The sequence below is a fragment of the Ctenopharyngodon idella genome, chromosome 23, assembly GCF_019924925.1.
Source record: "Ctenopharyngodon idella isolate HZGC_01 chromosome 23, HZGC01, whole genome shotgun sequence".
Classification (NCBI taxonomy): domain Eukaryota; kingdom Metazoa; phylum Chordata; class Actinopteri; order Cypriniformes; family Xenocyprididae; genus Ctenopharyngodon; species Ctenopharyngodon idella.
The window spans coordinates 6044928-6072784 of NC_067242.1; the positions used below are offsets into that span (position 1 = coordinate 6044928).

Below are 27857 nucleotides of genomic sequence, written 5' to 3' on the forward strand. Positions count from 1 at the left end.
AGAAATTCTATCTCACATAGACAGGGCGAATTAAACACACACACACACACACACACACACACACACACACACACACACACACCTAAAGCTTTAAAAATGCATGTCTGGATGAAAGTGTGTGTATTTGTGGGATTCCTAGCAACATGAAAGAATAATATATGTATACAAAAGGACAGAAACTGAAGCATCTAAAAAGCAGATGAACCAAAGGCTTTAAATGTTTCTACAGAGTTAAAAAGTCAAAGCAAACCTGTTTTAGTGAGCGGGTGAGTAACCAGTTTACGGATCAGTTCATTTTCTGACGACCTCAGCAGAAGAACAATATCAGCAGGCAGAGCATCTCTGTTCTTAGCCAGGAAGCCGCTGGCATTATAGATCACCTAATCACATGAGAAGCAAGATGTATTTACATCCAACAGGCTATTATCTTCACAGATGAACTTGGCTTAAAGAGATGAAAATTTAAATTATGTCATCATTCACGCACCCTCACATACATAAAAGAAGATATTTTAAGAAATGTCTGAGTGTTTTTTATCCATACACCAGGTCAAAGGCACAAACTGTTTTGCTACCAACATCTTCAAAATGTTTCTTCTTTTACGTTCCACAGAAGAAAGAAAGCCATACAGTCTTGGAATGGCTAAATGATAATATAATTTTTATTTTTGGGTCAACTATCCCTTTAATTCTCCTTCATATCTCTGTTTTTATAGTACTGTACGTCTAAAAAAAAGCTTAAATAAATATTGATCAAATATAAAATATTTCTACCTTGCCTGCATAGTGATGGATTCCAAAGCCCAGATCAACTCTCTTTGGTCTCCAGAAGTTTTTGGATTTTAAGTTGTCCTCAAATTTCTCTGATTAAACAAAAGACGTGTTCATTACAATTAATTCATTCACTCATTCATCCATTATTTTTTTCATTAGCTCATTAATTTATTCATTCATTTAACTGTTCATTGATCCACTCATTCATGTCAGTTCATTCATTCATCTCGCTCATTCATACATTTGCTTGTTCACTGACCCGAATCAAACTCTCATTCATTACTTCATTCATCCATTCATGATATCATGAATACATTCATCCATCCGTTTTATTCAGTATAAATGAATAAAGCTAGGTCATAGAAAACCAGCTAGGCGTCTAGTCTTGGCATGTTGAATTATTGATCTGTCACTCAAAGACTCCATTGAGAGAGTCCTCAAGAGAAAGCAGACGAGAACTTAGCATGCCAGTAAATGTTTGATGACAGCCTCTCCCTTGTTCTTGTGGGTCTGACCAATATGTCTGAGAATGTGTGTTTGTGTGTGTGACAGAGAGAGAGAGAGAGAGAGAGAGAGAGAGATAGAGAGAGAGAGAGATAGAGAGAGATAGAGAGAGATAGAGAGAGAGAGAGAGAGAGAGAGAGAGAGAGAGAGAGAGAGAGAGAGAGAGAGAGAGAGAGAGAGAGAGAGTGAGCAACAGTGTCCCTGGTCATAAGCCACCAGGTTTACACAAATAAAGCTATAAGCTCTATGATGTTTTAGGGAGGGGAACTTGCCGACGAGGGTCTGGTCAGTTGCCTGAGGAAAGCGACTCTCCTCGTCCAGTAGCGATAACATGCCCATAGGCTTCTGAAGGAACAGGTCCAGCAGCGGTCGGTTGTCTTCATATTCGATCACTCGAGCATCCACATCTTCATTCAGATACTCATCCTGCAGAGAAACCACATTATTTGATGAACTTAGTGAGGTTACTGGACGCAAATCTCTAAACCATCTGCATAGTTTTGTTTGTGACACTTAGAAGTGATGCTAGATGCTGTTCTGTTGAGCTTTCTATTCATCAAAGAATCCTGAAAAACAGTTATGACGGTTTCCACAAAAATATGAAGCAGCACAACTGTTTTCAACATTGATAATAATACGTAGTACATGTTTCTTGAGCAGAAAATCAGATGGACGGATGGATGGATGGATGGATAGTTTATCATTTGCACATTTTTTTTTACATTTTTTTTACACATTCAAGTGATTTTAAACTATTCAAGTGCAAGAAGAGGCAAAAAATAACTCGATTGCACGCTGTTAACTGAGTGCGCGAACACAAATTGATTCCTCGTTTCCTTGCGCTTGAACATGATGTTAAAATACCCATCTGTATTCTCGTAAATACAGTCAGTTATGTCTTAAGTGAATGTAAACAGTTAAGAAAGAAATTGGATGTGTATCATTATATTGGATTCTTTCATTAGGTCTTAAAATGACGGTAGCCTATAAATACCTGCTGCTGTCTATGTCATTAATGTTAATCAAACAACAAAACACATCTTTAACAAAGATTAATCTATATTTAATTTATACATTGAACACTATAGTCTTATTTTACATTTAATGATTACTACTATTAGACCTTACTTTAGTCATGTTTAGAGTTTGTTTTTGTTCTGTTTTCATGCTTTTCCCCTGTCTTCAGTTTCATAGACAGTTTTCTAGTTTGTTAATTGTTTCAGTTCTCCTTGTGTGCCTGCCTATTTGTCTCCTTGGTTACTGATTAATTAGTGTATTCAGTTCAGGTGTGTCTTGTTAATTTAGTCTTGTTAACTCTTGTTTGCTGTGTATTTAAGCCTTGAGTTTCAGTCTGTCATTTGTCTTAGCTTTGTGATTATGTTACGTGGTGTTAGTAAGTTACTTTCCTGGTGATTTTCCGTTCCTAGTACTCCATTAAATGTTCTTGAAGATATCTCCTTTGTCGTGCGTTGAAATACTGCAACACCCATCGTGACAATTTTATTTGTAACTTTGTTATATTGTTTTTATCTATGCTTGTAATTTGCGTATTTGTTCATATTTTATTGCTGACTGTTCTGCTATTAATTATTAAAAGCTAGATTTTGCTGTGGTATTGAAGTACTCAAAGTGGGCTTTAAGTAATAAATGAAAAGTTAGTTACATCCCCCCACCATTTTTACATTTCCGTGACTCAAAAACCATAAGATGATCCGAACCATGAGTTCAGTGATCTGTTGCACCACTAATAGATAGATAAATGCAGTTTAAGAGACTTAAGTTTTCAGTATTTCAGCTTTCAATATTTATGTCTTTTGGATAGAAAAAAATCTGAACACAAAGTCCACACACAATTTTAAGAACATTTCTTCATCCGGTCCAGACGACACTGTGGTTTCTTTAATTTCTCACCCCCAAAACACCACCAAAAAATAAATAAATAAAGTGTGATTGGTCACTTTGCATGTCAATCAGATAGTCTTTTCCTGTATAAGTGAGCAGTTCTTGGCCAGAATAAGCTGAAAGTGGACAAGACCTCATGCTGATAGTCAAAATTCTGGTCATGTGAGACTAATTCTACATGAAACATCAAAAGAAAACTCTTTATTATCAGACAATGCATTCATATTTTGAAATGTCTTGTTTGATTACACTATGTCTCTGAATGTGATGTTTCCTGTGACCTTAACGCTCAATGCTGTTGTTTTGCACCTGAATTTCTCCTTAGAGAAAGTATATCTGTTCATCTATCCACAAATATTTGTAAGCTCCCAACAACACTGCTGAACTCCATAACCTCCTAAATCTGAGCTACACGTTATGTCAGGCAATTCCTGCCACTACATGATGACTTCCTGTAAGCAAAACACTCAACCCAAAGAGCAAATGACTTGTCTGTCTTGTCTCTAGACTGCCATGTTGATAAATTACAATAAACACATGGACCAAAATTATTCACTGGCAAAACGCATCAACACGCATACAGAAGCTTGTCCAAGAAATCTAATCTCTGGTGTGGATTAGAGCTTTTAGCCGTGGGTAAAGTCATCCAGTGAACAGGGAACAACCTCATTTTTTGGGACAGTAGGACTGCTGCTGACATGCAAGCCTCAGGGATTTAAAAACAACAGCGATTCAAAGCAACACGGGCACAAAAAATAATAGAAAACACGCTCTACAGTGTTTACTTGAGGCTACATACTCCTGAGTGCTCTGAGTAAAAATATAAATATGGAGAACACACATCAACAAATACGTTATGAATAGATTATACAGGTGAAGCTCACAAAGATATTTTTGGTTCACATTTCACTCAAAAATTATTAAAAAAAAATTTATTTTAAGCATATATTTGGACCATTTTAATTTGCATTTTGATATTATTTTTATTATTCTAATGACAATTAAAGGGATAGTTCACCCAAAAATGAAAATTTGATGTTTATCTGCTTACCCCCAGGGCATCCAAGATAAATAAATGCGCTCTGACAACGGAAGTGATCTCTCGCACTCATTGAAGTATAAGCGCGAGACATCACTTCCGTCATCAGAACGCGTTTTCAGACCTCACCAACCGGATGCTCAAGGCAGTTGGACATAGTGGTGTTTTAGAGGTGAAAAATGATATAAATACTGTTCGGTTTCTCGCACAAACCGATCGTTTCGTGTCTTAGGACATCAACGTGTCGTCACGAGCCGCAGGGTTTAATTTAAATTTGTCTGTGCATGTTTTTTTTTTTTACTCTTATGGAGTTACCATTGACATGCATTATACGACTGACAGACCGCAGCGGTTGGAGTTAAAAATCATCATTTGTGTTCTATTGAAGAAACAAAGTCACCTACATCTTGGATGCCCTGGGGGTAAGCAGATAAACATCAAATTTTCATTTTTGGGTGAACTATCCCTTTAAGCACTCTTTCCCCAAATTCTCATTGTAATCAAAATATCATTCTCATATATTATTATTTAAAAGATAAAGTATTTATAGATGGTAGTAGTGTCACGCTGGGGTTGGAAAAGAGCTGGATGTATTTGCAAGCAGCATCTTTTTTTAACCACAATAGCAATGATGAGATCTGACAACTAAAGAGACAAACACAGGGCTATAAATACACTAATCAAGGAAACGAGACACAGGTGCAGGGAATGAATCAAACAATTAAATCACCATAGTAACACAAGCGAACCTAGGAAACAGAATGGGAAAACAGTGCAAAAACCAAATTCAAAGTCAACCTTAAACAAATTCTAATTCAGATCACCTGTAATATAAGATTGCTTTACTGCTTTTAATTTAAGCTGATTAAAATGATTAATTGGTTTGAGTAGGACAAATTTAAATTAAACAAATTAGTTCAGTCAAATGAGTTTTTAGCACTTTCTTTCTCTTTCAAGTTTACAGAACTGATATAGTTCAAGTAAACCGAACTGTTTCCTTGTTTTGAATTTTATGAACTTATTTCTTTTAATTTAGATTAACTTAAGTTTAACTAAAACTGGGCTGGGATTTCTATTTCCCAGCATGCTTTGCCCATTGCACTCGTAAATGCTTAAATTAAGTGTTATATAATGTTTTTTTTTTTTTTTTTCTTGTGCAAGATTAATGTTAAGTGGGAGATTTAGTAGTAATTAATGTTTTTATGCTAATTTAGAAGATTTTCTGTTAATGTGGGTTTTTGGAGAGTTACCATCATGGTGACAAGTGGTGCATGCAGCTTAAGTTTGAGAGCAAGTATGTTAAATGCTTTATATTACTGTACTCATTCAGCAAGTGCTATACACGCTATTGTTAACATGTTAGCAAATTAGCAAGTTAACATTTTCTGAATTAGCTTGTTATAGCTAGCTAATTTTACACTAATAAAAATGTTTACATTGGGGTTACATGATAAATTTAAGTTAAATGTATGAGTGTATGCAAACATTTCAAATTAAGAACAATTACAATGTATGAGAAGTAAAACAAAATCAGTTCTGCTTACTTAAACTTTGAATTTCTTAACTTAAAAAATTTTGAGGCAACTGATTATCTGATTAAAGTTTTTACCATGTACATTAAAGATTATCTAAAAATGATCTAAAAGCACATTTTCCCCCAAATTCTCATTAGTATAATATAAAATAAACATTCCCATTTTTGAAATGTTTTTGTTATTTAAAAGTATTTATATTTTTGTAGTGGTATGTTTTACAGCCTTTTAATTTATACTTGTTTAAATTAAAAAAAATAATAATTGTATTATAGTACGTATAGTACTGTATTACAGTAATAAGAATCTATGAGAATCTATAAGAATCATCACTGATAAAAATTTAATTACAAATAATAATAATCCATTCAAAAGTAAAATAGGAAATAACTGTATATTTTTGTAGTGGAATGTTTTATTCTGATTTTTTAAGAATAAAAATATTAAAGTATGTTTTTACTGTATATGACCTAGGCATTTCTAATGTTTTTGTGAGATTTACCCATATAAATACTAGTGAATTATGCATAAACCACAGATATGTGGACGTAAAGCAGCATTTGCTGTCCGCTTATAGAAACACCAGCAAAGTCAGCGTGACGTAACCCTTGTTTCAGATGATTTATGAAGGCACTAATGTGGGTTAGTCTCAAACGTTTAGAGGCACCAAATCACTTTCCCCCCAAGGCTACAGTCAGTCTAGTCAGTCTGGGGAATTGCCACGCTTGTCTGCGTAAAAAGAAACCTGAAAATTCTGCTCCCCTTCCCTCCCTCTCTCACAGCACTGTGAAACGATAAATGATGAGGTGTTATCACCATTTAGATGGAAATAAGGTTATGCTGAGGAAGAGAAATAAAAATGTTCCCAAAAGGCATAAAAGCTCACAAACTATTCAGGATTGGATGAGATGACTTTATCAGAGTCAGGATGTACCTGCTCCCAGGCGAAGATGTGCTGGTTAAAGTAGAACTGGATCTGCTCATTGGCGATGTTGATGCAGAGCTGCTCAAAAGAGTTCCTCTTAAAGTTTTCAAAGCCGAAGATGTCCAGGATGCCGATGTTCAGGCCCTTGTCTTCCTCCCTGAAGAGAAATACAAGGATAGAATTAGGAATTTTATATATCATTATTTCTTTTCAGCATTCAAACAGCATCTAACAACTATTTACACTTACTGCAAAGAAAATACTGCTATTTTCACATAGAGTAAATAGCATCTATTGTTATTTACACTTCAGCCTCAGCCAATTCTTTCTAGTATTTGGTCAGTTAGGAGACATTGTATATGGAAGCTCGTTTCCACCACAGAATAATAATAATAAAAAAAAAGATAATTGCAACTTTTTACAATTCTGACTTATTTTTCTCACAACTGAGTGATATAAAGTCACAATTGCAAGATATAAAGTTAGAATTGCGAATTATATCGTCAGAATTGTGAGTTATAAAGTCAGAATTGTTGAGTTATAAAGTCAGAATTGCAGGATATAAAGTCACAATTGCAAGATATAAAGTCAGAATTGCGAATTATGTAGTCAGAATTGTGAGTTATAAAGTCAGAATTGCAAGATATAAACTCACAATTCTGACTTTATAACACACAATTAGTTTATATCACACAATTTTGACTTTATAACTCACAATTGTGAGTTTATATCATGCAATTCTGAGAAAAAAAGTCAGAATTGTGAGGAAAAAGTCTCAATTACCTTTTTTATTTTTTATAAAGTGGGAGAAACAAGCTTCCATAATTGTATCTATGCTGGTCTTGGATGATCAATTTGATGCAAAATGTTCATTTTGAGATTTTTGATTTTTGATTGCAAACATTGAAATCTTGGCAAATCCAAGCACAGTTTGAGAACACTCTCTTTCTCTCACCCTGACTGGCTGTCCGGTTTCAGGAGAGAGTTGATGCGGTTGACGATCCAGCTGAACAGGCGTCCATAGAGAGCTTTGCCCATGGCGTCCCGCACCTCAGTGGCCTTCTCCACTGTGTTTGACCTGACGATGGTTTCGCCCCGTGTGACTACACAGTGAGAGGTCAACGCTTCCTGTAGCTCATCTGCACGGATACACAGCAGCGACGCAGCTGCACATACAAACATAACAATGTGCTTAAATTTAGGAGTACAAAAAATAAGTACTGCATAAAGTACATACTTTCAGTATGTGACTAGCCAGTACACCAGTTTTGGGACATTCTACCATCTCATGAAATTGCAGCAAAATTGTATACCACAAACCAGTGTTTATATATATATATATATATATATATATATATATATGTGTGTGTGTGTGTGTGTGTGTGTGTATATATATATATATATATATATATATATATATTTATATATTTAAAAAAAAAAACTTTGTTACTTCAAAAACAATAAAAAAACAGCTAGTTGCCAACATGTCTCATTTTCATTTTGTTTGACTTGATGCACTAAGATAACTAAAACTGAAATAAAAATTAATTAAAAAATATACAGACATGTTAAAAATAAAATAACAAAAATGACAAAAACACAAGGAATGTTAAAATTAAAACAGAAAATATAAAAATAAAAACTAATTAAAAATATTAATAAAAACTATAATAGTGTCTCAGAAAAATTTTACATTCTGTTAGCTTTAGCATTTAGCTAAATTTGTTACCATAAAACTAATTCGAAAAGCCCTTCACTAGGCTAATATAGGAAATGAATGTACTATGATTCATGCAGTGTTATTTTAGTCTTATATATACTATTGTTTTATTTATTAATTTTTGAATTAGCTTTTATTTTTAGATTTTTAGATTTAATTTTAATCATTTTAGTACTTCAAAATCAACTTATTTATTTCAGTTAGTTGCCAAGTTTAGGTTTTTCATCTAAAAAAAAAAAAAAAATAATAGTTTTAGTTAACACTGGATTTGGGACACATTAATCTAGGGGTGGCGAACATCGTTCCTGGAGAGCCTCAGCCTCACCTGAACAAGCTAATAAAGGTCTGAAGGGTGACTAGGAAGCTACAGGCTGGTGAGTTTTTATCAGGGATGGAGATGAACTCTGCTGTCGCTCTCCGGAGTTCACCACTCCTGCACTAATCCTACACAGATGTGCAATATAACAGTGTTTCTCAACTGGTGGGGAGACCGTTTTGAGTGGTTCGTGGAGTGTGCAGTCAAAGAAACAACAACAAACGTACTTCAATGTTTTTCTGATGTGAGACTTTTATTTTGAAAGACATGTGTGAAAGGTGTTGACCAGTGTTGCCAAGTCAACGGTTTTCCTGCGGAATTGGGATTATTTTACACTGTTGCCGCGGGTTGTTTTTCATGTACATGGTTTGAAGCGAACCCAAATAACATGATATTTAGACCCTGGAATGCGAATTTACTGTGGGACCCCCATGAAACGCGATTGGGCTGGTTTTGAGTAGCAATTGGGCGGGTTTTGTTGTGAAAACCTGGCAACCCTGTTGTCGACACTTCTGTCAGACGCAGTTTAAGTAAAGAATGCCTGAGGAAAAACGCATTGTCCTGATTCAGTATCTGCGGTCAGATCATCAGGCAATATGTCAGTGTCATTATTCTAACATTATTTTCATAACTTGTTAAAAAAAGTCTCTCACCTCAGAAAAACGAACTTTCCGGTCATGTCAGCTCGTAGCTTGTAGCGCGCACTCGCCAACTGCACGCGCAAATGCGGCGACGCGCACTGTATATCAATTCATTATAAATAAAGCGAAAAAGAAATTACGAGCATATGCAACGTTATAGTTATGTTGTCAATTAGTAAGTCATGAAATTACCAAAAAGTACCAATAAATTACGTAACTGGCACTTCGTGTGTTAGCTGGGAAGGATTTGCATGCAGGTATGTGCAGTTTCCAGACTTTAGGATATTTACCATCCTAAGTGTTTTTTCCATAACCCCAAAATAACCCCTTTATTTTCACTTTGTGATATTTTGTATATTTTTAAATGACTGTGGTGGCTCATACCAATTTACTAACTTTATTGTACTAACAAAAACTAGTTTGGGACTGCTATTTAATAGCCTTACCTTATACTGTTTATTCTTCAGTATTAGTTGTATTCTTACAATTTATATGTATGTTAAGTAACGTAGGACGGTACTTGTGTGTATGTGTCAACCATTTTTGTGTAATTTGCTTGGTTTTTAAAAACAAATTTATTATAATTTTTAAAGGCTTATGATACACACACTCACCAGTTGAGAACCACTGCTATATAGTATAGATGGTGTGTGACTGGAGCTGCATCCCAATTTACATACTTGTAATAATCATTAATTGTGCACTTCACTAGTTATGGTATACTTTTAGTTTAAAATATTTAAAACTGCTGTCTCATACCTCACAACATTTTTTTTTCTGCAACAGAAATGGTGAATCATCACAAACCCCTTCCCTATTGTAGCGCAAGGGGTTGTGGGTGAAATTATCTAGACACTTTAAAAAATCAACTACTATTTACTACCCATGATGACTGTGTTAAACAAACAAAATACCCCTTGAACTAGTCAAATGTGGTTTGCTGGTTTAAGTTGGATAAGCTGGTCTGGATAAGCTGGTGAAAAGTGCCCTTAAACCCTCTAAAACTATTAAGTCAGTTAAGAGCAATAAACCACCTTAGGCTTGTTTATGGGGATTTTTTCAGGAAGGATGCAAATAGGGATTTACCCAGGGTTTTTTTGTGGCTCTTCAGAATTACATAAACACACAACGCCCATGACCGATTATATAACTGTGCTCAGGCTCAGATCAAGAAGTTGTGTTGTACAAAGTGAAAGGTCAGCCTTGAAAAACTGAAATGCGTGTTAATTCTTACCACTTTCTAGCACTGCCATGTTGGAAATGTTGCTTTTGTCCGTCTGATGTTCAGAAGCCACTGACGTGAACTCGACATCACCTGCATTTAGGATCCCAGCTAAGATACTGTACACGCTTCCGAGCTCCTGATGAAATTATGACATACAAATGCACCGCCGTTGGTCATATTAATGAATAAATTAAATGTATTAATTTAAAAGTACCACAGAAGAGACATCAAGCATAAATAACATGATTTATTACAGGACATCACAACTAATAACACTGCATTTAAGCATCCCGACCCAGAGGAATGAATATGCTGCATATTTCTGCAAATGTAGCATAGCAGATAATACAAAGTGGCACATTGCCATGTCTGCCTATTCGATTATGTGGATTCCCTTAAGAATACCGTGTTCAGTAATGTCACAGCAGTCAAAGTCATGTCAGTCAAAGGCTTGTGATTACTTCTATCTCCCTCGAGAAATGGAAAGTTAAACTGACATTACAGAGATAGAATAAGTTTCCTATAGAAAACATTTACATTTCATAACTCAGATGTTGGCCTGGTTATGAAATGCGCCATTAAAGAGCCATTAACCAACAAACATTGTGAAAGATAAACTGGAGAAGATATTGTTGAATAAAGTCATTATTTTTGTTTTGTTTTTGCGCACAAAAAGTATTCTTGTCATTTCATAAAATTAAGATTGAACCACTGCAGTCACGTCAACTGTTTTAATGATGTCTTTAGTACCTTTTTGGCCCTTGAAAGTGTTGGTTATATTGCTGTCTATGGACGAGTCATATACCTCTTGGACTTCATCAAAAATATCTTAATTTGTTCTGAAGATGAACGAAGGTCTTACAGGTTTGGAAGGACATGAGGTTGAGTAATTAATGACAGAATTTTTGTTTTGCGGTGAACTAACCCTTTAAGTTTATTCTAATATATACAAATATATATAATATGTCTGAGAATGTATGGCAGTGGATGGTTACTGCTGAGCTTTTGCAGTGAATTCTGTTTTCATGGTAACAGCAACTTCTCTGATTGGTTGATCTCTCTCTGAGATTATGGACTTTGTAGTTCTTCACAAGAATTCAGCTGTTTACATCATTTCTTCTTTGTAGCTTCTAAAATATTCTTTCACTTAACAACCTCATGTGGTTACATTTCTGTATAAAGAAAATTAATTGGGTTTTTACTTCCATACTGTTGCGCTCTGTTGTGATAGTTTCATGATCTTGGGATATCTTATTTCACTGATAAGCTTGGATGTGGCCTTCCAGACAAAATGGGCCCTGGCAATGTATTCCAGCATGCATCATTGATTTGCCTGATGCTAATTGTGGAGACTGATGGCATTAGAGCACTGGGTCACAACTTCTACATAACCCTCCACACAGGCCATCAACAGTGTTCAGAGCACTGGACCTGAATGGACAGACAGGCTGTTCTCACGGTCCCTGCACATCAGCTTCCTCCTACCTATTACCCTTCATTATTTAGTAATGTACTAAATTATGTACCTTATGTAGTTAATGTACCTTCTCCAAAAGAAGCAACATTTGCAATTTAGTTCAACAACAGTCAGTGCTGTCGCGTCCAATTTAAGAATTCTGCCCCCGGTTTCACAGACAAGGCTTAAGCTAGTCCCAGACTAAAATGCATGTTTGAGCTGTTTTAACTGAAAGAAACTTGCACTGACAAATCTTAAAATATATGTCAGTGCAAATGCCATTGTTTTGTCTCAAGATGCACACCAGTAATGTTTTTTTTTCTAGGGTATGTTCATAAGAGTTACTTAAATATCCTAATTGAAATAAGGCTTAATCCTGGCTTAGCCTAAGCCCTGTCTGTGAAACCGGGCCCTAATGTTCTAAATGACACGTAGTAATGAAACTCTATTTGGAAGACAGTACAGAAATAAAGGTTCTCTGCAGCAAAGAAAACATATTAAAAATGTCACTACTAGTATTCTTGAACCCTTATTTTTTATATCGTGAGCACTTCATGTGATAGGTTTGTGTACCTCTAGGGTGAAGCCGATGACTTTGAAGCACTGCTCCACAGTCTCAAACTGCTCCTTGTAGAAGGCATTGCCCACAATGTCAGGCACTAATTTAACATTCTCATTGTGGAGATACCTGGAATTGAGAAAAACAAAGAGTACAAAATAGAAAAGAGGATGTCAAAGGAGGATAGAGATAAAAACAGCAGGCTGTTATCAGGTGTTCAAGAACTTACTTTGGAGTTTTGCTGTCTGACAGCTTGTAGTGGCCGAGTTTCTTCCTCTCCGCCAGACCGGCATAGATATAGTAGAAGATGTGAAAGTTACGCTCCCCTCTGATAAAAAGAATGCTTGGTTATAGAATGGATTTTAGCATCTCAGCAATTGAGTAAAATTACTGGTGGTAAACAATGTCAAGTAAACAGTGGAAAGTAAATACTTTTTTTTTTTTTCCAAATATTGTAGTCTTGACTGCATTCATCAAGCTCAACCATCCACCATTCACACATGTTACCAAAATTATTATAAGAAAAAAACAAAACAAAAGCGCATTCTCCCGAAGCACGAGCACACTAAAAGCATGTTAAACAGCGTGTGAGTACTAAACTAAGTTCTCTTTCACATCTTATTGTGCTTAAACAAATGTTTTCCTTTAAAATCCCTATGTTTTGGAGGTCAAATGTTCCCACATACACACACACACACACACACACACACATACATATATATATATATATATATATTACTGTATTTAAATGTATGTTTACATAATCAGTCAAAATAATTTGTTGAAAAATATTATTAATTGATTTTTAATAACAGTATTAATATTATTTGTTGAAAAAAATTAATTTAATTTACTGCTGCTCAAAATGGTCTTTTTTTTTCTTTTTGTACCCTAATACATTGTACCCTAAATGATGTATCCTATGTACCCTATTCATTGAAAGTGCTAACTGATAAAACAGGATAAGTGTTAAACAAAAAATGTGTTCAGTCATTTTGATCAATCCTTATCATTTGATATTTAATTTGGTATGCATGCTGAATTTGGCTTCAGCTTCATGGTCAATGCCATATGCGATGAGTAGACTCTTACACAGCCTGGTGTACGACCCGAGACTTCTCCAGGAGGTATTCTGAGATCTGAGCTCCCACCACTGTACCTCCACAGGTGAACTTCATCTCCAGATACTTCCCAAAGCGACTGGAGTTATCATTGATCACAGTGCAGGCATTTCCAAAGGCCTCCACCAGACCATTGACCAGCAAAATCTTCTCCTGGAGGGTCCGATTGTTGGCCTGAAGAAAAAAAAATAATAATACAAAAAGAACTGGTCAGATAGACATTATTGGAAAATAAAAGTGATCAGGACCAAACACACACTCATTACATGGCTACTTCCCATCAATAAATGGGCATAAAATTGATTTGAGTTGAAAATATTGTATTTTCTGAGAAGAAAAAAAGAATGAAGTGACATGAGAGACATTAAAACTAAAACTTTTCATAATAAAGCAGTGAGAACATAAAGCTGCTCTCCAAACCTTTCCAAGGACGGTCAGCTGTTGGACTAACAGGTGGGCACTCTCTGTTTTCCCTGCGCCACTCTCTCCGCTGATAACAATGCACTGCACACAGAGACGAACACAGTTCAGACCATGACTGATACACTCCAGCAGCTCATAGAGGAACATACTCTACCTGATCAGCGTTATAGGACACCATGGATTGATATGCGATGTCTGCGACTGCATATATATGAGGAGGGTTGGATGTTCTTTTGGCTCCAATGTAAATCTTGGAATGCTGTCAGAGAAACAAAGTATTCAACAACTGTGTTTGACTCATTTGATGGTTAGACTTTTTACATATCCTGAAAATAAAATCAGAGTGGTGCTTTCCCATTTAAAACAGTTGATGGGCCCCATTGACTTCCATAGATTTTTTTTTCCCTCCATACTATGGAAGTCAATGGGGCACATCAACTGTTTGGTTACCCATAATCTTCAAAATATCTTCTTTTGTGTTCAGCAGAAGAAAGAAATTCAAACAGGTTTGGAACAACTTGAGGGTGAGTAAATGATGACAGAATTTTAATTTTGGGGGGAACTATCCCTTTAAGTGAGTCAAAAAAGCACTGTAAAGTTCAGCTAATTGCATAAAAAACTATAATTCATTTTCAATTAATTGCAATAAACAAGTAATTAGCTGAAGTGCCTGAAAACATTTAATTCAGTTTGCACTTTTTACTAAGTATATTATTTCCATAATAAGTACTGTATATGCTAAAGTGTAATTCTTTTTTTTCACAAGGGAATCTAGAGAGAGGACAGCATTTGAATGAATGAAAAAGGGAAATGAAATACACACTCTTTCTGCAGAAGGTACAATGACATAAAACACACTGACAGGTGAGACAGAAAGCGAATTTGGTAGCAAATGGAATGTAGCTGACTATGAAATGTTGATGGCATCCATAATGAAACATTATATATGCACCTCAGGTGTGTATAGCTCCGTTTTCTGGAATGGATTGACCGCTATAAGGATGTCTCCAACATAGGTGTAGATCTGCTCCTTTGCGTAACGTCTCTGTAGCTGTTCAGTGATTGTGTTCTAACAGAGAAACAATTACACATCACAGATGGCCATCCCATCAAACAACTACACACCACTGCACAACAAAATAACCACCAATACCGCACAGGAGTCTCTATTTTCATGCATGACTGAACCTAGACACAGTAAGATGATTCATTATCTGACTACTGCATTCATAGCTCTTTACATTGTGATTACTGCACACTATGTACATGTTGTTGCCATATGCAGCCAATATGACCATACAAGACAGTTACACACATCACAGGTCTCCATCTGGTGACATCACTCCAAGGACACAGGCATAATTCAAGAGCTTCCTGTCAGAACTGCTACCATAATGGATGAGAAAATATATCTAGTGTCAATGAGACCCCCTCTGAATTGATAGATCACCTTAAATGTGTTTCAATACAAACACTGTTATTGTTCACTAATCTGTCTATTTATTTACTTGACAGTTAAAATATAGGACTGCTAAGATGAGTTATGGTCACTTGACAGTCTCTCTGAAAAATGCTCCAGGAAAATGTAAGAAAAATTCCAGCTGAAATGAATGGGCTGTCTGACAGCGGGATGGAAAATTTCCTGTCTTTCCTGAGTCTATGTATTGATGATCAAAACTGTGTGTGTGTGTGTGTGTGTGTGTGTGTGTGTGTGTGTTTGTGTGTGCTGTGGCCTTTCTCTTGTGGGGTCCGTACATATTCTTACTTCATCTAGAACCTCTAGGGTTGCCAGATCATCCACGTCGTCACACGTTTGACTTTGAGACTTCATGTGGCTGCCTTTTTTGGTGTGGATACGCTCATGCCTGCAACAAACGATTATAGTCTTTGAAAAACAACCATGAAAGTTAAAATCACATAAATTACTCACACAAATTACCTTGTTGGAATTATTGATAAAGGCATTAAAGATAATGATGAAATAAAAATCAATAGTTACATAAGAATTGCTTTTTTACCCAAGTCATTTGAAGAGCCCTATAACTAATTTCAATCTTTATTTCAAGGTTATTCTACTCAATAGTTTTGTTTCAAAAGCTACACAACATAAATATTATAATGAATTCAAACAGAGTTTGACAATAACATGTTATTAAACTAAAAACAGATGCTGTAACAAGCATATAGAATATGCTATCGTACAAAGGTTTGATGCAAGAAAAAAAAGAACTTATAATATGCTACATTTAAATTTAATCATTTAGAAGACGCTTTAAACCAAATGAGGAGAACAACTGAAGCAATTAAACCAACAATAGGGTAACAATGTGTAAGTGCTGTGACTAGTCACAGTTAGTCTCGCACAGTACATGTAGCAAGTTTTTTTTTTAATAAATAAATAAAAAATAATTACTGTAGACATACAGAATAGAATAGTAAGTGTTAGTATTAATGGGTCAAGTCTTGACGGAAAAAGATGCGTCTTTAGCCGTTTCTTGAAAATGGCTAAAGACTCAGCAGCTATGCTAACAAAGAAAGGCTGACTATGCTTTTTTAAAATACTAAATTGTAGCCTATTATTAAAATATCTCAAACTAGTTTTACCCATAAATAATATAGCTGAACTAGTTTACCCAAAATTTCTGTTATGTCTTTTTGCTAAGGCCCTTTTACATCAAACACAAATGTTAGCTTAGCAACATGCTAAAGGCAAGCCCTCACATGCTTCTTTTGAGTAACAAATGCTGTCTACATAGGATGCCTTCTTAGGATGCCTAAGAAGGCATCCTATGTAGACAGAGTTCATGTTTGTATTGTAGTTGAATAAATACTAGGTAAAGTATCTAGTGTAGGCAGACCCATAACATTGGTCCAAACCATGTATTTATACATTTAACTTTTGTCAAAACACAAGAACATCAACATTGGGTACACAATGAACACTTTTGGGAAAGTCACAAGGGGAGTTGCCACAACACATGGCCAGAGACAGAAAGCTGCTACAGCTACATCCACAGGAAGTAGGGTTGATCTAGCCCGTGTGACAGTCAATATCTCATACCTGGAATCACTGTCTCTCCTTTCTGTATTTCCAAGATGGCTTAAATGATAAAAATAAAGTTAATATCTTAGAGGCATAGCAGGGGATGTGATGGGGGTCTCGACCCCTCTAACCGGTCCAGCCACAATGGTTAGTACTGCAGTCATCAGAGATCCCATATTTTTATGTACATGTTTATGAAAGTTTTAAAATAAAAAGTAATTATGGCCCTGTTTACCCCTGATATTAAGATGCGTTTTGGTTGCACAAGTAGAAGAGGGAGACACATACCCATTTACACCTAGTGTTTTAATCCGTCCACTTTTAACCACTTCTGTCCTAATGTCTTTGAGGGGAGGGTCTTGGACAAACTCAAATCATTTTAGACCCTGTTTACACCTGTATTTAGCATCGTCCACTTGTGAACCGATCGACCAAAATGAATCTTAATACCAGGTGTAAACAGGACCTATAAGTCCGATGACCTCTTCCTGACGAGGGTGTGGTCCTTGGTCAAATGCAGTGGCTATAGAGCCCAGACTTTATATCGTCAGGCAAAGGTCTGGATATGCGAGACTTCTCACAGAAAGCACTAGAGCTGATATTTATGTCTTACTACCTTGTTTTCTCAATAACGCCAATTTGCTGGTTGAGGTCGATTAGCTCCATCAGCTGCTTCTGCAGCGTCCTCTCTCGGCCCACAATCTGTTTGATGAAGACATGCTGAAGAAGGTCAAGCACATTGGGCCTGAGCTCAAAATCCTTTATCAGACACCTGAAGGGGACACAATCGAAAAATGGGGGAATTTGTGCTGAAATGTCCAAGATGTCACATCAAATGGCAACTGATAAGGACCATATTCAGGAAAAACACAAACAAGCTAAAGGTCGTTGAGATAAATTAAGTTACAAACATTCTGGGAAAACAGCAGGAGGTTAATTGGAGTATGACGAGGCATTATGAGAAGCTCTTTATGAGAGTAATTAACCTGCAAAATCAGTATAGAAAAGAAAAACTAACACAACTTTAACAACCATCAAACTTTATATCTATGTACATCACGGGCAAATAAAAAATACACTTAATCTGTGTTACTCACTTGCATATAAAATCGTTAAAATCGTTTGACCAGAGCTCTGGTTGATGTAGGGTGGGTGGAGGATTTCTGTTCAGAGAAAAACAGATAAATAGGCAAAGATAAGTGTGAGATGAGAAATGAGGAGACAACTGCTCACAGCAAATTGATCCCATTAATTTCAAAGGGAAAAGACATTCCTCACTTGATAAGATTATTAGATTACTGCTTAAAATTGTCTGCTGTTTAAATGAATCATTTCAACGTTCCTTATAAGTAAAGACGATATAACGTATACACAATAAAAAATGTCTATATGACAAAATGCATACCTGTATATAAAATAAGAGAGACCGCTGCAAATTTTCACTTAAGTCACTAACTAGAAGGTTTTAAGTTCAAAGGTCCAATTAAACAGGGATGTACAAAATAATAAATATTATACTACAAGGCTGTTGAATTCTTGATTCTGATTGGTTGGTGATCATTTTAAGGTATGGAGTAAAGTGCAACACTCGGGTTCCGGAAATGAAAAACCCATAGGGAAATTGATTTTGAATGATAACTTATAAACCTTTAAAGACAGACCTACAGTACTGTGAGCTACGAGGTTGTTATTCAATGGTATTTGCTTCTGCTGAAGCCTTCAGCCTGCATTATTTCAGCCTATTTTTAAGATAATTGAGTTTAACAGTAAAATTCCTGATGAAAAACAACATTACCTATGATGCTGTACAGAAAATGACACCAATCAGAGAGTTGAAAAAAGCAACACATGCCAAAATAGCTTTTTAGCTCCACCCACTCCCATGAAGCACTGTGAATGATGAAATCGAGTCAATCTAAAGGTGCGTTCATGCCATGTTGTAATTACCATAAATTAGAATAAGTTAGAAATGCGTTTTCGTTTACGTGTTTACTTTCATTTAAGAGATAACCGACTGGGAAGACGCAAAAGAACACTTGATTCAGTATTTGCGCACTATATGAGAGGCAGCTTTTCTTTGAGTCTTCTTGCGCTTGAATGGTTTAAAATCACATTAAAATGCACACAAAGAAATCAATAAGAGGAATCAAAATGTTTATTTTATAACAGGTATCCGATTCCTGACTATTCCAGAATTGGAATCGATTTTTGATTCCCAACCCTATTTATAAATATATAATCAACATTTGTAAATGAGTAGTTTTATATTTCTCCATCGTTTTTAATTTGATTATCCTGTTTGCTGTGCTTTATGGAATTGTAGTTCTTTCCCTCATTAAAGCAATTAAAGTGATAGTTCACCCAAAAATGAAAATTCTGTCATCATTTACTCACCCTCAAGTTGTTCCAAACATGTATAAATGTCTTTGTTCTGCTGTACACAAAGGAAGATATTTGGAAGAATGTTTGTAACCAAGCAGATCTCGCCCCCCATTGACTACCATAGTATTTATTTTCCTACTATAATAGTCAATGGGGGCGAGATCTGCTTGGTTACAAACATTCTTCCAAATAACTTCTTTTGTGTACAGCAGAACAAAGAAATTTTCATTCTTGTACCTTTGTATTTTGTTTTATTTTCAAATACTTTTTTTGCTTCAAATCAAAGTTTTTAGTGTTGTGATTCACCTCGTAGCTGGTTGGCTTGCAAGCATATAAATATAACAAACAATAGGATAAAAATGTCAAACTACTTCCATGTTTTCCCCACGAAATTACCTTCTATTATCTATGAAAGCCCGCTCTCACTCTCTCTCTCTCTGTATGCACAGTACAGACACACACACTAGCACACACGGAAACTTATTGTCAGCGCTGCCCCACAACTTTATCAGTAAAATAGGTTCACAACTGAAAAGCTACATGACATTTCTCAGTAGTGAGGTAGCAACGTCACTGTTCTTGAAGCAGTTAAACTTACAGTTGCTGCCGAACACATGCTTTATCTCTCTCGCTCAGTAATAATAACTGCATTAATCTGAAATTAGTCCAACACACTAGAGCATTTTAAGGACAAAAAATCTGACTTGAAATAAAACATTTGAAAAAGTCTTGAGGTGTGGTAACCCTAGTATAAGTGCCCATATTAAATGAATAAATAAACAATGCCCATAAATAAACAAACAAATAAATAAATTTCAGGTTGAGGCATGTTGTCATGTATTTTGTTTGTATGTTTTGATTTTATCTAATAATTACACTTTATGTTAGGCATTTTTGTTTGTGACCTTTTTGCTGTTTGATTATTTTTGTGCTGTTTCACTGTTTAAATTGAGCTGAAAAGCCACCATAACCCATATTTAAATTGAGATATGTTGTGGAAGATGGCCTATTTACTATTTTAGATGCTTACTTCATCTTTGAAAAGAGTTATTATTCTCAAATCAGTACCAATATAAAAACAGGCTGAGGTTGCACAAGAGAAATGGCATTTTCAGTAAATTTGTGCTCTTGTGAAAAGCTTTGTCCATAAAGGCTGCCAGAAAGCTTTTCCCTGCACATGTAAATAAGCAAGCAGATAGACACTTAACGGTGTCACGGAGGACCTGACAAGCGTTCCCTGCTGTGGAACAATAGAGCTAATTAGCCATCATTTGGTGTCCTGGTGAAGGGGGCTATTAACAGAGGGAGAGCAGGGTTGAGGAGGTGTACTCCAGTCCAACGGCTACCGCGTCAGGAGTGCGCTCTGTGCCTCTGACAGCGATTAATTACCCTAATGGGGGGGCATACATCTCTGCTTATCACACACTGCACCCCACACAAACAGCGGGTGTCAATGGAAACGGCTGGAGAAACGCATGGACTGTTAAAATGCATCCTTATCGGAAACACAGCAGCATAAAACAAAAAGATTACAGATGAAAACAACATGCCATCTGCAATTTAAAGCACAATGTTAAGAGCACAGCATTCAAAAACCACAAGACAACAGCAATGACGTAGGCTGGGATGTGTTTTTTTTTTTGTTTTGGTTACTCATATGTTACCAATAGAAGCACCAAATAATCAATATTTTAAGATATGATTACCATTACAAGTAATGGTTATGAAAGAAGTTACAAGTGAAAAACCTTTAATTTCTTGATGAAAAAAAATGGCTGCTTTTAATGTTTTTGTATGTTAAAACGCTGACCATTTCAATCGATTTATTAAAAATTTATTAGAGATCCTCAGTTGAAACATTTTTGTTCTGTTTTCACCTGTTCACATATCAGTGACGTATTCAGATTGTCCATCAGCTCTCTCACTGGATGTGTTTATTTCTGGTTCATTTTGGCTTTTATGCTCCTGCACTCTAAAAATCTTGGGGTATTTTTTTCCTACCCAAATCCTGGGTTGAGGTTGCATGTCTTCGGTAAAATACAGGTTTGTGTACCTTTTATTTTATCTAAAAATTTGTTATTGTTCTGTACATTGTTAAATTTAATGCAAAGCAACATACAGGGGCGTTGCCTAAATGAGTGTCGCATCGGTCTTTTTGAGTGATGGAAACGCCTGATGCCTTGCATAAAATTGTATGATTTTATTCAAGAAGATACAGAATATAAATACTTAGGATGTAAAAATATGTTCTCAGAATTGTACACTGATTATTTATAGACAGGTTATGAAGTCAGTCACAGCCTATTTCGGCTACGAGTGAAACGCACGGTGGCGGTCGGAACGCGAGCCATCTCCGGTACGAGATCCAGCATCGTTAAATATGGAAACGGGTTAACAGAGACTGGTAGATTACACTTGAATTACTTCTAAATGTTTAATTTGTACTGCTAATATTTGTTAAACGAGCTTAAATGTAGGCAATATGTATTAAAAATGATATAAAATATGCTATACTATAAAATATGATCGAAAATAAAGTATGCAAACCAGTGGTTATGGAGTATTTAAAAAAAGTTTTGAGGATTTATATTAATCCGTAAACATTAATTCATGTATGAAGTAAAAGAAAAAATAATCTAGTATTATAGTAAAAATGAATCAACCCATTGCTGGGTTAAATCAGACCAATATGCTGAGTTAAATAAACAACCCAATTTGCTGGGTAAAATTAACCCAACATGTGTTCTGTCCTATAATTACCCAGCCCTAAGGCTGAAAACAACCCAATTTTGGTTGTTTGTAACCCAGTGTTTTTTAGAGTGTGTCCAGTGGCTAAATGTGCATATTCCTGTCCATGGTTTGCTTTGTTGGTGGCAGGGGGGCTGAACACAGACATGGCTCGAGGCTTAGTCTGGTCTAATCTGGGTCACACAAACGTAACACTTAACATGCCATCAGCATGTGCCACTGGCCTAGTGCTGTTCAATGGGCACGTACCAGCTCTCAAACCCTGCAGTGCCACCCTCATACCAAATCTCCTCTAATTCAACCCAAAACAAAATCATTCAACAGAAGAGACACAAGTTCAAATCTGACTAATGCAAACCTGAAACATGACAGTTCTGCAATAAAATAAATATGGAGTGACAATATATAACAGAGCATATTTCAGATCAATTTTGGATTTAGAAACCAAAAGACCCAGTTCTTTCAGAATTAGCAATAAAAAAATTATCTGATTTACATTAATATTAGAAATGTTAAGAAATAGATATTAAAAAGAAATGACACTTCAAAATGTTCACAAAGAAGTCACAAAACTAATCCATATGAATTGAGTGGTTTAGTCCAAATGTTTTGTAGAGACCCATTCTCTTTATATGATGAACAGATTTAATTTAGGCTTTTATTCACATGTAAACATTGATCAGTGAACATTAACAGAAGCTTAACCAAACCTGCTTCGCGTACGAGAACAGAAGCTCAAACACACGAGAACGAGCCTCATTGGTTCTTCCAGAAGATCAAACGTGCTGCGTAACACACATGAACGAACCTCATTGGTTCTTGCACATCAAGCAAACATGCTTGAGCTTCAGTTTACCTTAACTGTTGATGATCAATGTTTATAAGTGAATAAAACATAAATTCATTCTGTTCATCAAATAAAGTGATCGTGTCTCTTCAGAATATTTGGACTAAACTGTTCAATTCATATGGATTGTTTTTAGAGTCTCTTTATGAACTTTTTGAAGCATCAAAGTCTCAGTTGTGTAGCTGTCAATGGAGGGACAGACCTCTCTTAGATTTCATCAAAAATTTCTTCATTTGTGTTCCGAAGATAAACGAAAGTCTTACAGGTTTGAAACGACATGATGGTGAGTAATTGATGACAGAATTTTGGGGTGAACTAACCCTTTAATATAGTTATATTTTTTTTTTTATTCTAAAATAAACAAATACATTTTTTTATGAATATATAAATGTAACCTGTAATATAAATCTTTACTGTTCAAAACATTTTTATTTATCAAGTGTGCATTAAATTGATCAAATATGACAGTAATTTTTTTTTTTACATTGTATTAAAAAAATTCTATTTAAAATAAACACTATTCTTTTGAACACTACATTCATCAACTGTTTCGAACATTGATAATAATAAGAAATGTTTCTTGAACAGCAAATCAGCACATTAGAATGATTTCTGAAGGATCATGTGACACTGAAGACTGGAGTAAAAAAATTCAGCTGAAGACTGGATGAAAAATTCAGCTTTGACATTAACATAAAATAAATTTATGTTAAATAATTATTTTGAGTAATATGATTTCACATATTTTTTTTTATCAAATAAATGGAAAAAAGAAGAGACTCCTTTCAAAAATATTTTTACATTTTTACAGACCCCAAACTTGAACGGTAGTGTATATCCAAATATAAATATTCATTTCAAAATAAATCGTGAGTGAAATATTTTGAGAACATACAAATTTGAGATTATAATGGCTGCGTTCCAGTTTTGTCACATTGCATTGCTCGTTCTCAGTCTGAATGGGTGGGGGTGTAAGGTTTGCTTTTTTTCATATAAGAAGGAAAGATCCAACAAAGACAGCCTGCAGTATGTACATGTGCAGTCAAAAACATTACCACACCGCTCTGTGATTATCCCCATCACCCCCACCACTGCTCTGACAGCACAGTGCTCAATGGACGGATACTGTCTGTGTGTGTGTGTGTGTGTGTGTGTGTGTGTGTGTGTGCGCGTGAGGTGTATTAGAACACAAAGTGCTGCACCATCAAGATGACACTAGTGATAACAGTTTCTGTTCTGAGGCTGAAAACAGTAAACAGATTTCACCTTCAGACAAGTGGATGCATGATGGAGAGAAAAATTCCTTGGTCTCATTCTTGCATCCACAAAGGTACATGTATTTCAAGAATCTGAGGTACATTAAAGCTGCTCTAACCTCAAAAAAAGCCCTAAGAATGAACATATACTGGTTTCTGACAGCTCCAAGGCCCAAATATACAGCAGTGTCATCCATCTCTGTGCCAAAATCACAAATTATTCCAAACACTGACACAAATGTGGCCCTGTGCACTGTGAGGTTCCTTTGTATCCAAATATCAAAAAGTGTCATAAATGTACAAAGATGAGGGCGTCACCTTGGAATTTTGAAGAGAGCTCTCATTGGATGAAGTTCAGCGAGGGGCGGGTCTCCATCACCCAGCTCTATGGCCGTGATACCCAGAGACCAAACGTCGCAGCGTTCGTCATACGTGGAGTCGAGCTGCTGCTCACATGCGATGACCTGGTCAAATATACAAACACATTCATTACTGAACTGCAAATGTTTATAACGGACACTGACTGCTGACCACAGTAACCAGAGCACATTAATAAATGCCACTAAAATGGTGAAGTGCGTATTTTAACTACTGTAAACATTACTAGCGAGCACAGAAATTACACAGTTCCGCTTTAACAATTTAAATGCCTATATATACTTAGTGGAATGTACAGTATTTAATTTATATTTAAAAAACAGAAATAGAAAAATGTCAATAAAAGCTAGTTTTTCAAATGTGCGGTGATGGATAAAATTCATAATTCAAGAATGGGATCCCTTTCAATTCATCAGTTGAAATTTTGAATTGCAATTAGAATAACAAAAAATAAGTTTTATTATTATTATTATTATTATTATTATTATTAAATTCGAAGACATTCTACACATTCTGGGAAATTAAGCATTCTTGAGTATAATATTTTATGCACATGTTAACTATGAAACATAATTACATAACTACATAGTTTACATGTTTAATAGTACAGAAAATACACAGGAATATTACACACTCTAAAAGTACGTTAATTCTCATTAACAGTAACACTATTTTAGGGTCTTTTAACTAGTTGCTTATTAGCATGCATATTACTAGAATATTGGCTATTTATTAGTACTTATTAAGCACATATTAATGGCTTATTCTGCATGACCTTATTCTACATTCTTAATTCTACCCAATACCTAAACTTAACAACTACCTTACTAACTATTATAATATTAAATTAGGAGTTTATTGAGGGAAAAGTCATAGTTAATAGTTTATATGTGTTCCCTATACTAAAGTGTTACCACATTAGCAATCATTAAAATACATAAAATAGAAATATAATTTTAAAAATGACTAAACTGGGGATGAAATGAATCATGAATCTAAAGTGAATCTAAAGCAAATTAAATATATATATTTTTCTGTATAAAATGATGAAAAATGGAGGTGAAACATTTATATTAAGCTGTCGGTGTTACAGTGTAATTATACATTTAAGTACTGAGTAATATTAATTAACTACATCTACTTACTATAGGGTTAGGGTTAGGATCAAGGTTTGGTTTAGGGTTAGTTTTATGTAATTATGCATAATTTATAGTTATTACTATAGTAACTACCTGTAACATGTATTACAAGGTCTCTGTAAAATAAAGTGTTACCAAAATGGCTTATGTATCCATTAAGAGCATTACGTTTACATCTCTTTATTGATCTATAATACTGCACAGTATACCAAAAAAAAAAAAAAAGAAAACCCGAGAATGGAATACAGGTGGTCTTACCTCAGAATTAGAAACACAAATAATAGTGTGTTTAGTATTTAATCCATGTGATTAGTCCAGAGATTAACCCAGAATGTTCCCCGCAGATGTTTAGGAATCCAAAAGTGCACTAATGATAAATCTCTGTTTGTGTTTTGATTGTATTGACACCTAGGACAAATTGAGGCACGTAAGCCTCTAACCTTGAGTCATATGGAAATTTTGGCTTCAACATTCTAAACAACTTCAGAGCTGTAGTCCTTATACCCTGTCTCATATGGAAATCTTATGGAAAAACTAAGCCAACAAAAACATTTGCAGTCCACAAAGTCACCCCCATGCTTTGCAAATGACTTGCCAATGTTTCTTACCTCAGGGGCCATCCAGAAGGGTGTTCCAACTGAAGTGTTCCTCCTTAGCCGGGTGTTTGTAAGCTGGGCAGATACTCCTGATGAGAGGAAGAAACACAAAGTTTTATGTAAGGTTATTCAAAACAATTTTATGGATGACTGCTGGTTAAGGAATGTCTTTGAATAGTCTGCAAGTATCTATTACTGGACAGATAATGAACTGGCTTTTAGCCAAGTGGCAATGGAAACACAATTTGAATAGAGATCAAACAAGGTCACAAACAAAAAAAAAAAAGTGTTGTCTTAGTTTGTGTTGATCATAGTAATCCAACACTAACCCTTAAGCCTCCTGACTGAAACAAAAGTTGTTATTTCACTGTAAGAGCAGCATAGACATTATGCTATAAGTTATATTTCCGAAAGACATGACAGAGAGTAAACCCTGTTGAAAATCCAGCATTGCTGGTCACCAGCATTAGGTATGTTTTGCACGCTGGGACCAGTATGAAATCATCTGCAAAAAAAAAAAAAAAAAAATCAATATCTCACCAGAGGATGATTAAACAACTCCAAAAACAGCATTACCATATTCACTTATTACAAACCAGTTTCGCTGGTTTTTGACGTCACCATTATGGTGATTAGTATTCCATTTAGTTGGGCACTTGGCCATTGACTTTGGTTGAATTAATTCTCTTTCAGCAATTGTTAAAATTGTTGCTATCACTATTTTCAACAATATATCATGCTCCTGACTACACTGGCTTACCTTTTACTATGTACACTTTCTGGAATCAGTAAATGACAGCTGGATTTTGACATATGTGACTTCCTAAATATGTATGAAAGTCTTTAAAAACATCAACTTTCAGTTTTGAACTTTCATTATCAAATTGTTATTAACTGTCCCAATGAAAGAGCTCATCTCTTTTTTCTCGCAAACTGCTTATGATTATACTTTTATTAGGCATTTTTCTTGGTTTTCATATCTCTAAATGTTTTTGTTATGCAATGTACACAAGCTCTTTTGGTAACACTTTACAATACGGGTGCACTAATATGCATTAATTCATGCTTAACTAATGCACAGATAAGCATGTGTTAATGTATGACTCATGAAACCATTAATGATTAATGCATCAGCAACTAATAAAGAGTCTATATGATTAATAGATTAAGTAATACATGAATTGCTATTAATTAAAAGTGTCAATGTATTAATTCCTTAATAACATATTTTATTAACTGATAGTCTAGGTTAACAAGTTGATAACCACAATGGTTTGAAGCCATGTATTTCAACTTCAAATTGTCTGCTTTAATTAATCATTAACTAATGA

General features: G+C 35.2%; 2 protein-coding genes across 5 annotated transcripts in view; one reads left to right on the top strand and one right to left on the bottom strand.

Annotated features, from left to right (window-relative positions):
- Positions 1 to 27857, top strand: part of LOC127505693 (protein adenylyltransferase SelO-like) — a 557335-nt gene that overhangs the window by 122661 nt on the left and 406817 nt on the right. The window lies entirely within an intron of this gene.
- The window catches only part of myo3a (myosin IIIA), a 124200-nt gene that overhangs the window by 28408 nt on the left and 67935 nt on the right, over positions 1 to 27857 (bottom strand). For 2 of the 4 annotated variants that reach the window (XM_051881369.1, XM_051881366.1), the window contains exons 6-23: positions 26539 to 26615; positions 24732 to 24877; positions 18278 to 18343; positions 17797 to 17952; positions 17199 to 17237; positions 15903 to 16002; positions 15090 to 15206; positions 14292 to 14396; positions 14135 to 14218; positions 13686 to 13888; positions 12823 to 12921; positions 12608 to 12722; positions 10588 to 10714; positions 7632 to 7842; positions 6686 to 6833; positions 1551 to 1704; positions 775 to 863; positions 251 to 380 (exon numbers count right to left, since the gene is read on the bottom strand). In XM_051881369.1, coding sequence (XP_051737329.1) covers positions 251 to 380; positions 775 to 863; positions 1551 to 1704; positions 6686 to 6833; positions 7632 to 7842; positions 10588 to 10714; positions 12608 to 12722; positions 12823 to 12921; positions 13686 to 13888; positions 14135 to 14218; positions 14292 to 14396; positions 15090 to 15206; positions 15903 to 16002; positions 17199 to 17237; positions 17797 to 17952; positions 18278 to 18343; positions 24732 to 24877; positions 26539 to 26615 — 2166 coding nt within the window. Of the gene's footprint in view, positions 1 to 250; positions 381 to 774; positions 864 to 1550; positions 1705 to 6685; positions 6834 to 7631; positions 7843 to 10587; positions 10715 to 12607; positions 12723 to 12822; positions 12922 to 13685; positions 13889 to 14134; positions 14219 to 14291; positions 14397 to 15089; positions 15207 to 15902; positions 16003 to 17198; positions 17238 to 17796; positions 17953 to 18277; positions 18344 to 24727; positions 24878 to 26538; positions 26616 to 27857 lie in introns of those variants that run through there. The other 2 variants (XM_051881365.1, XM_051881367.1) reach the window with 2 other exon arrangements.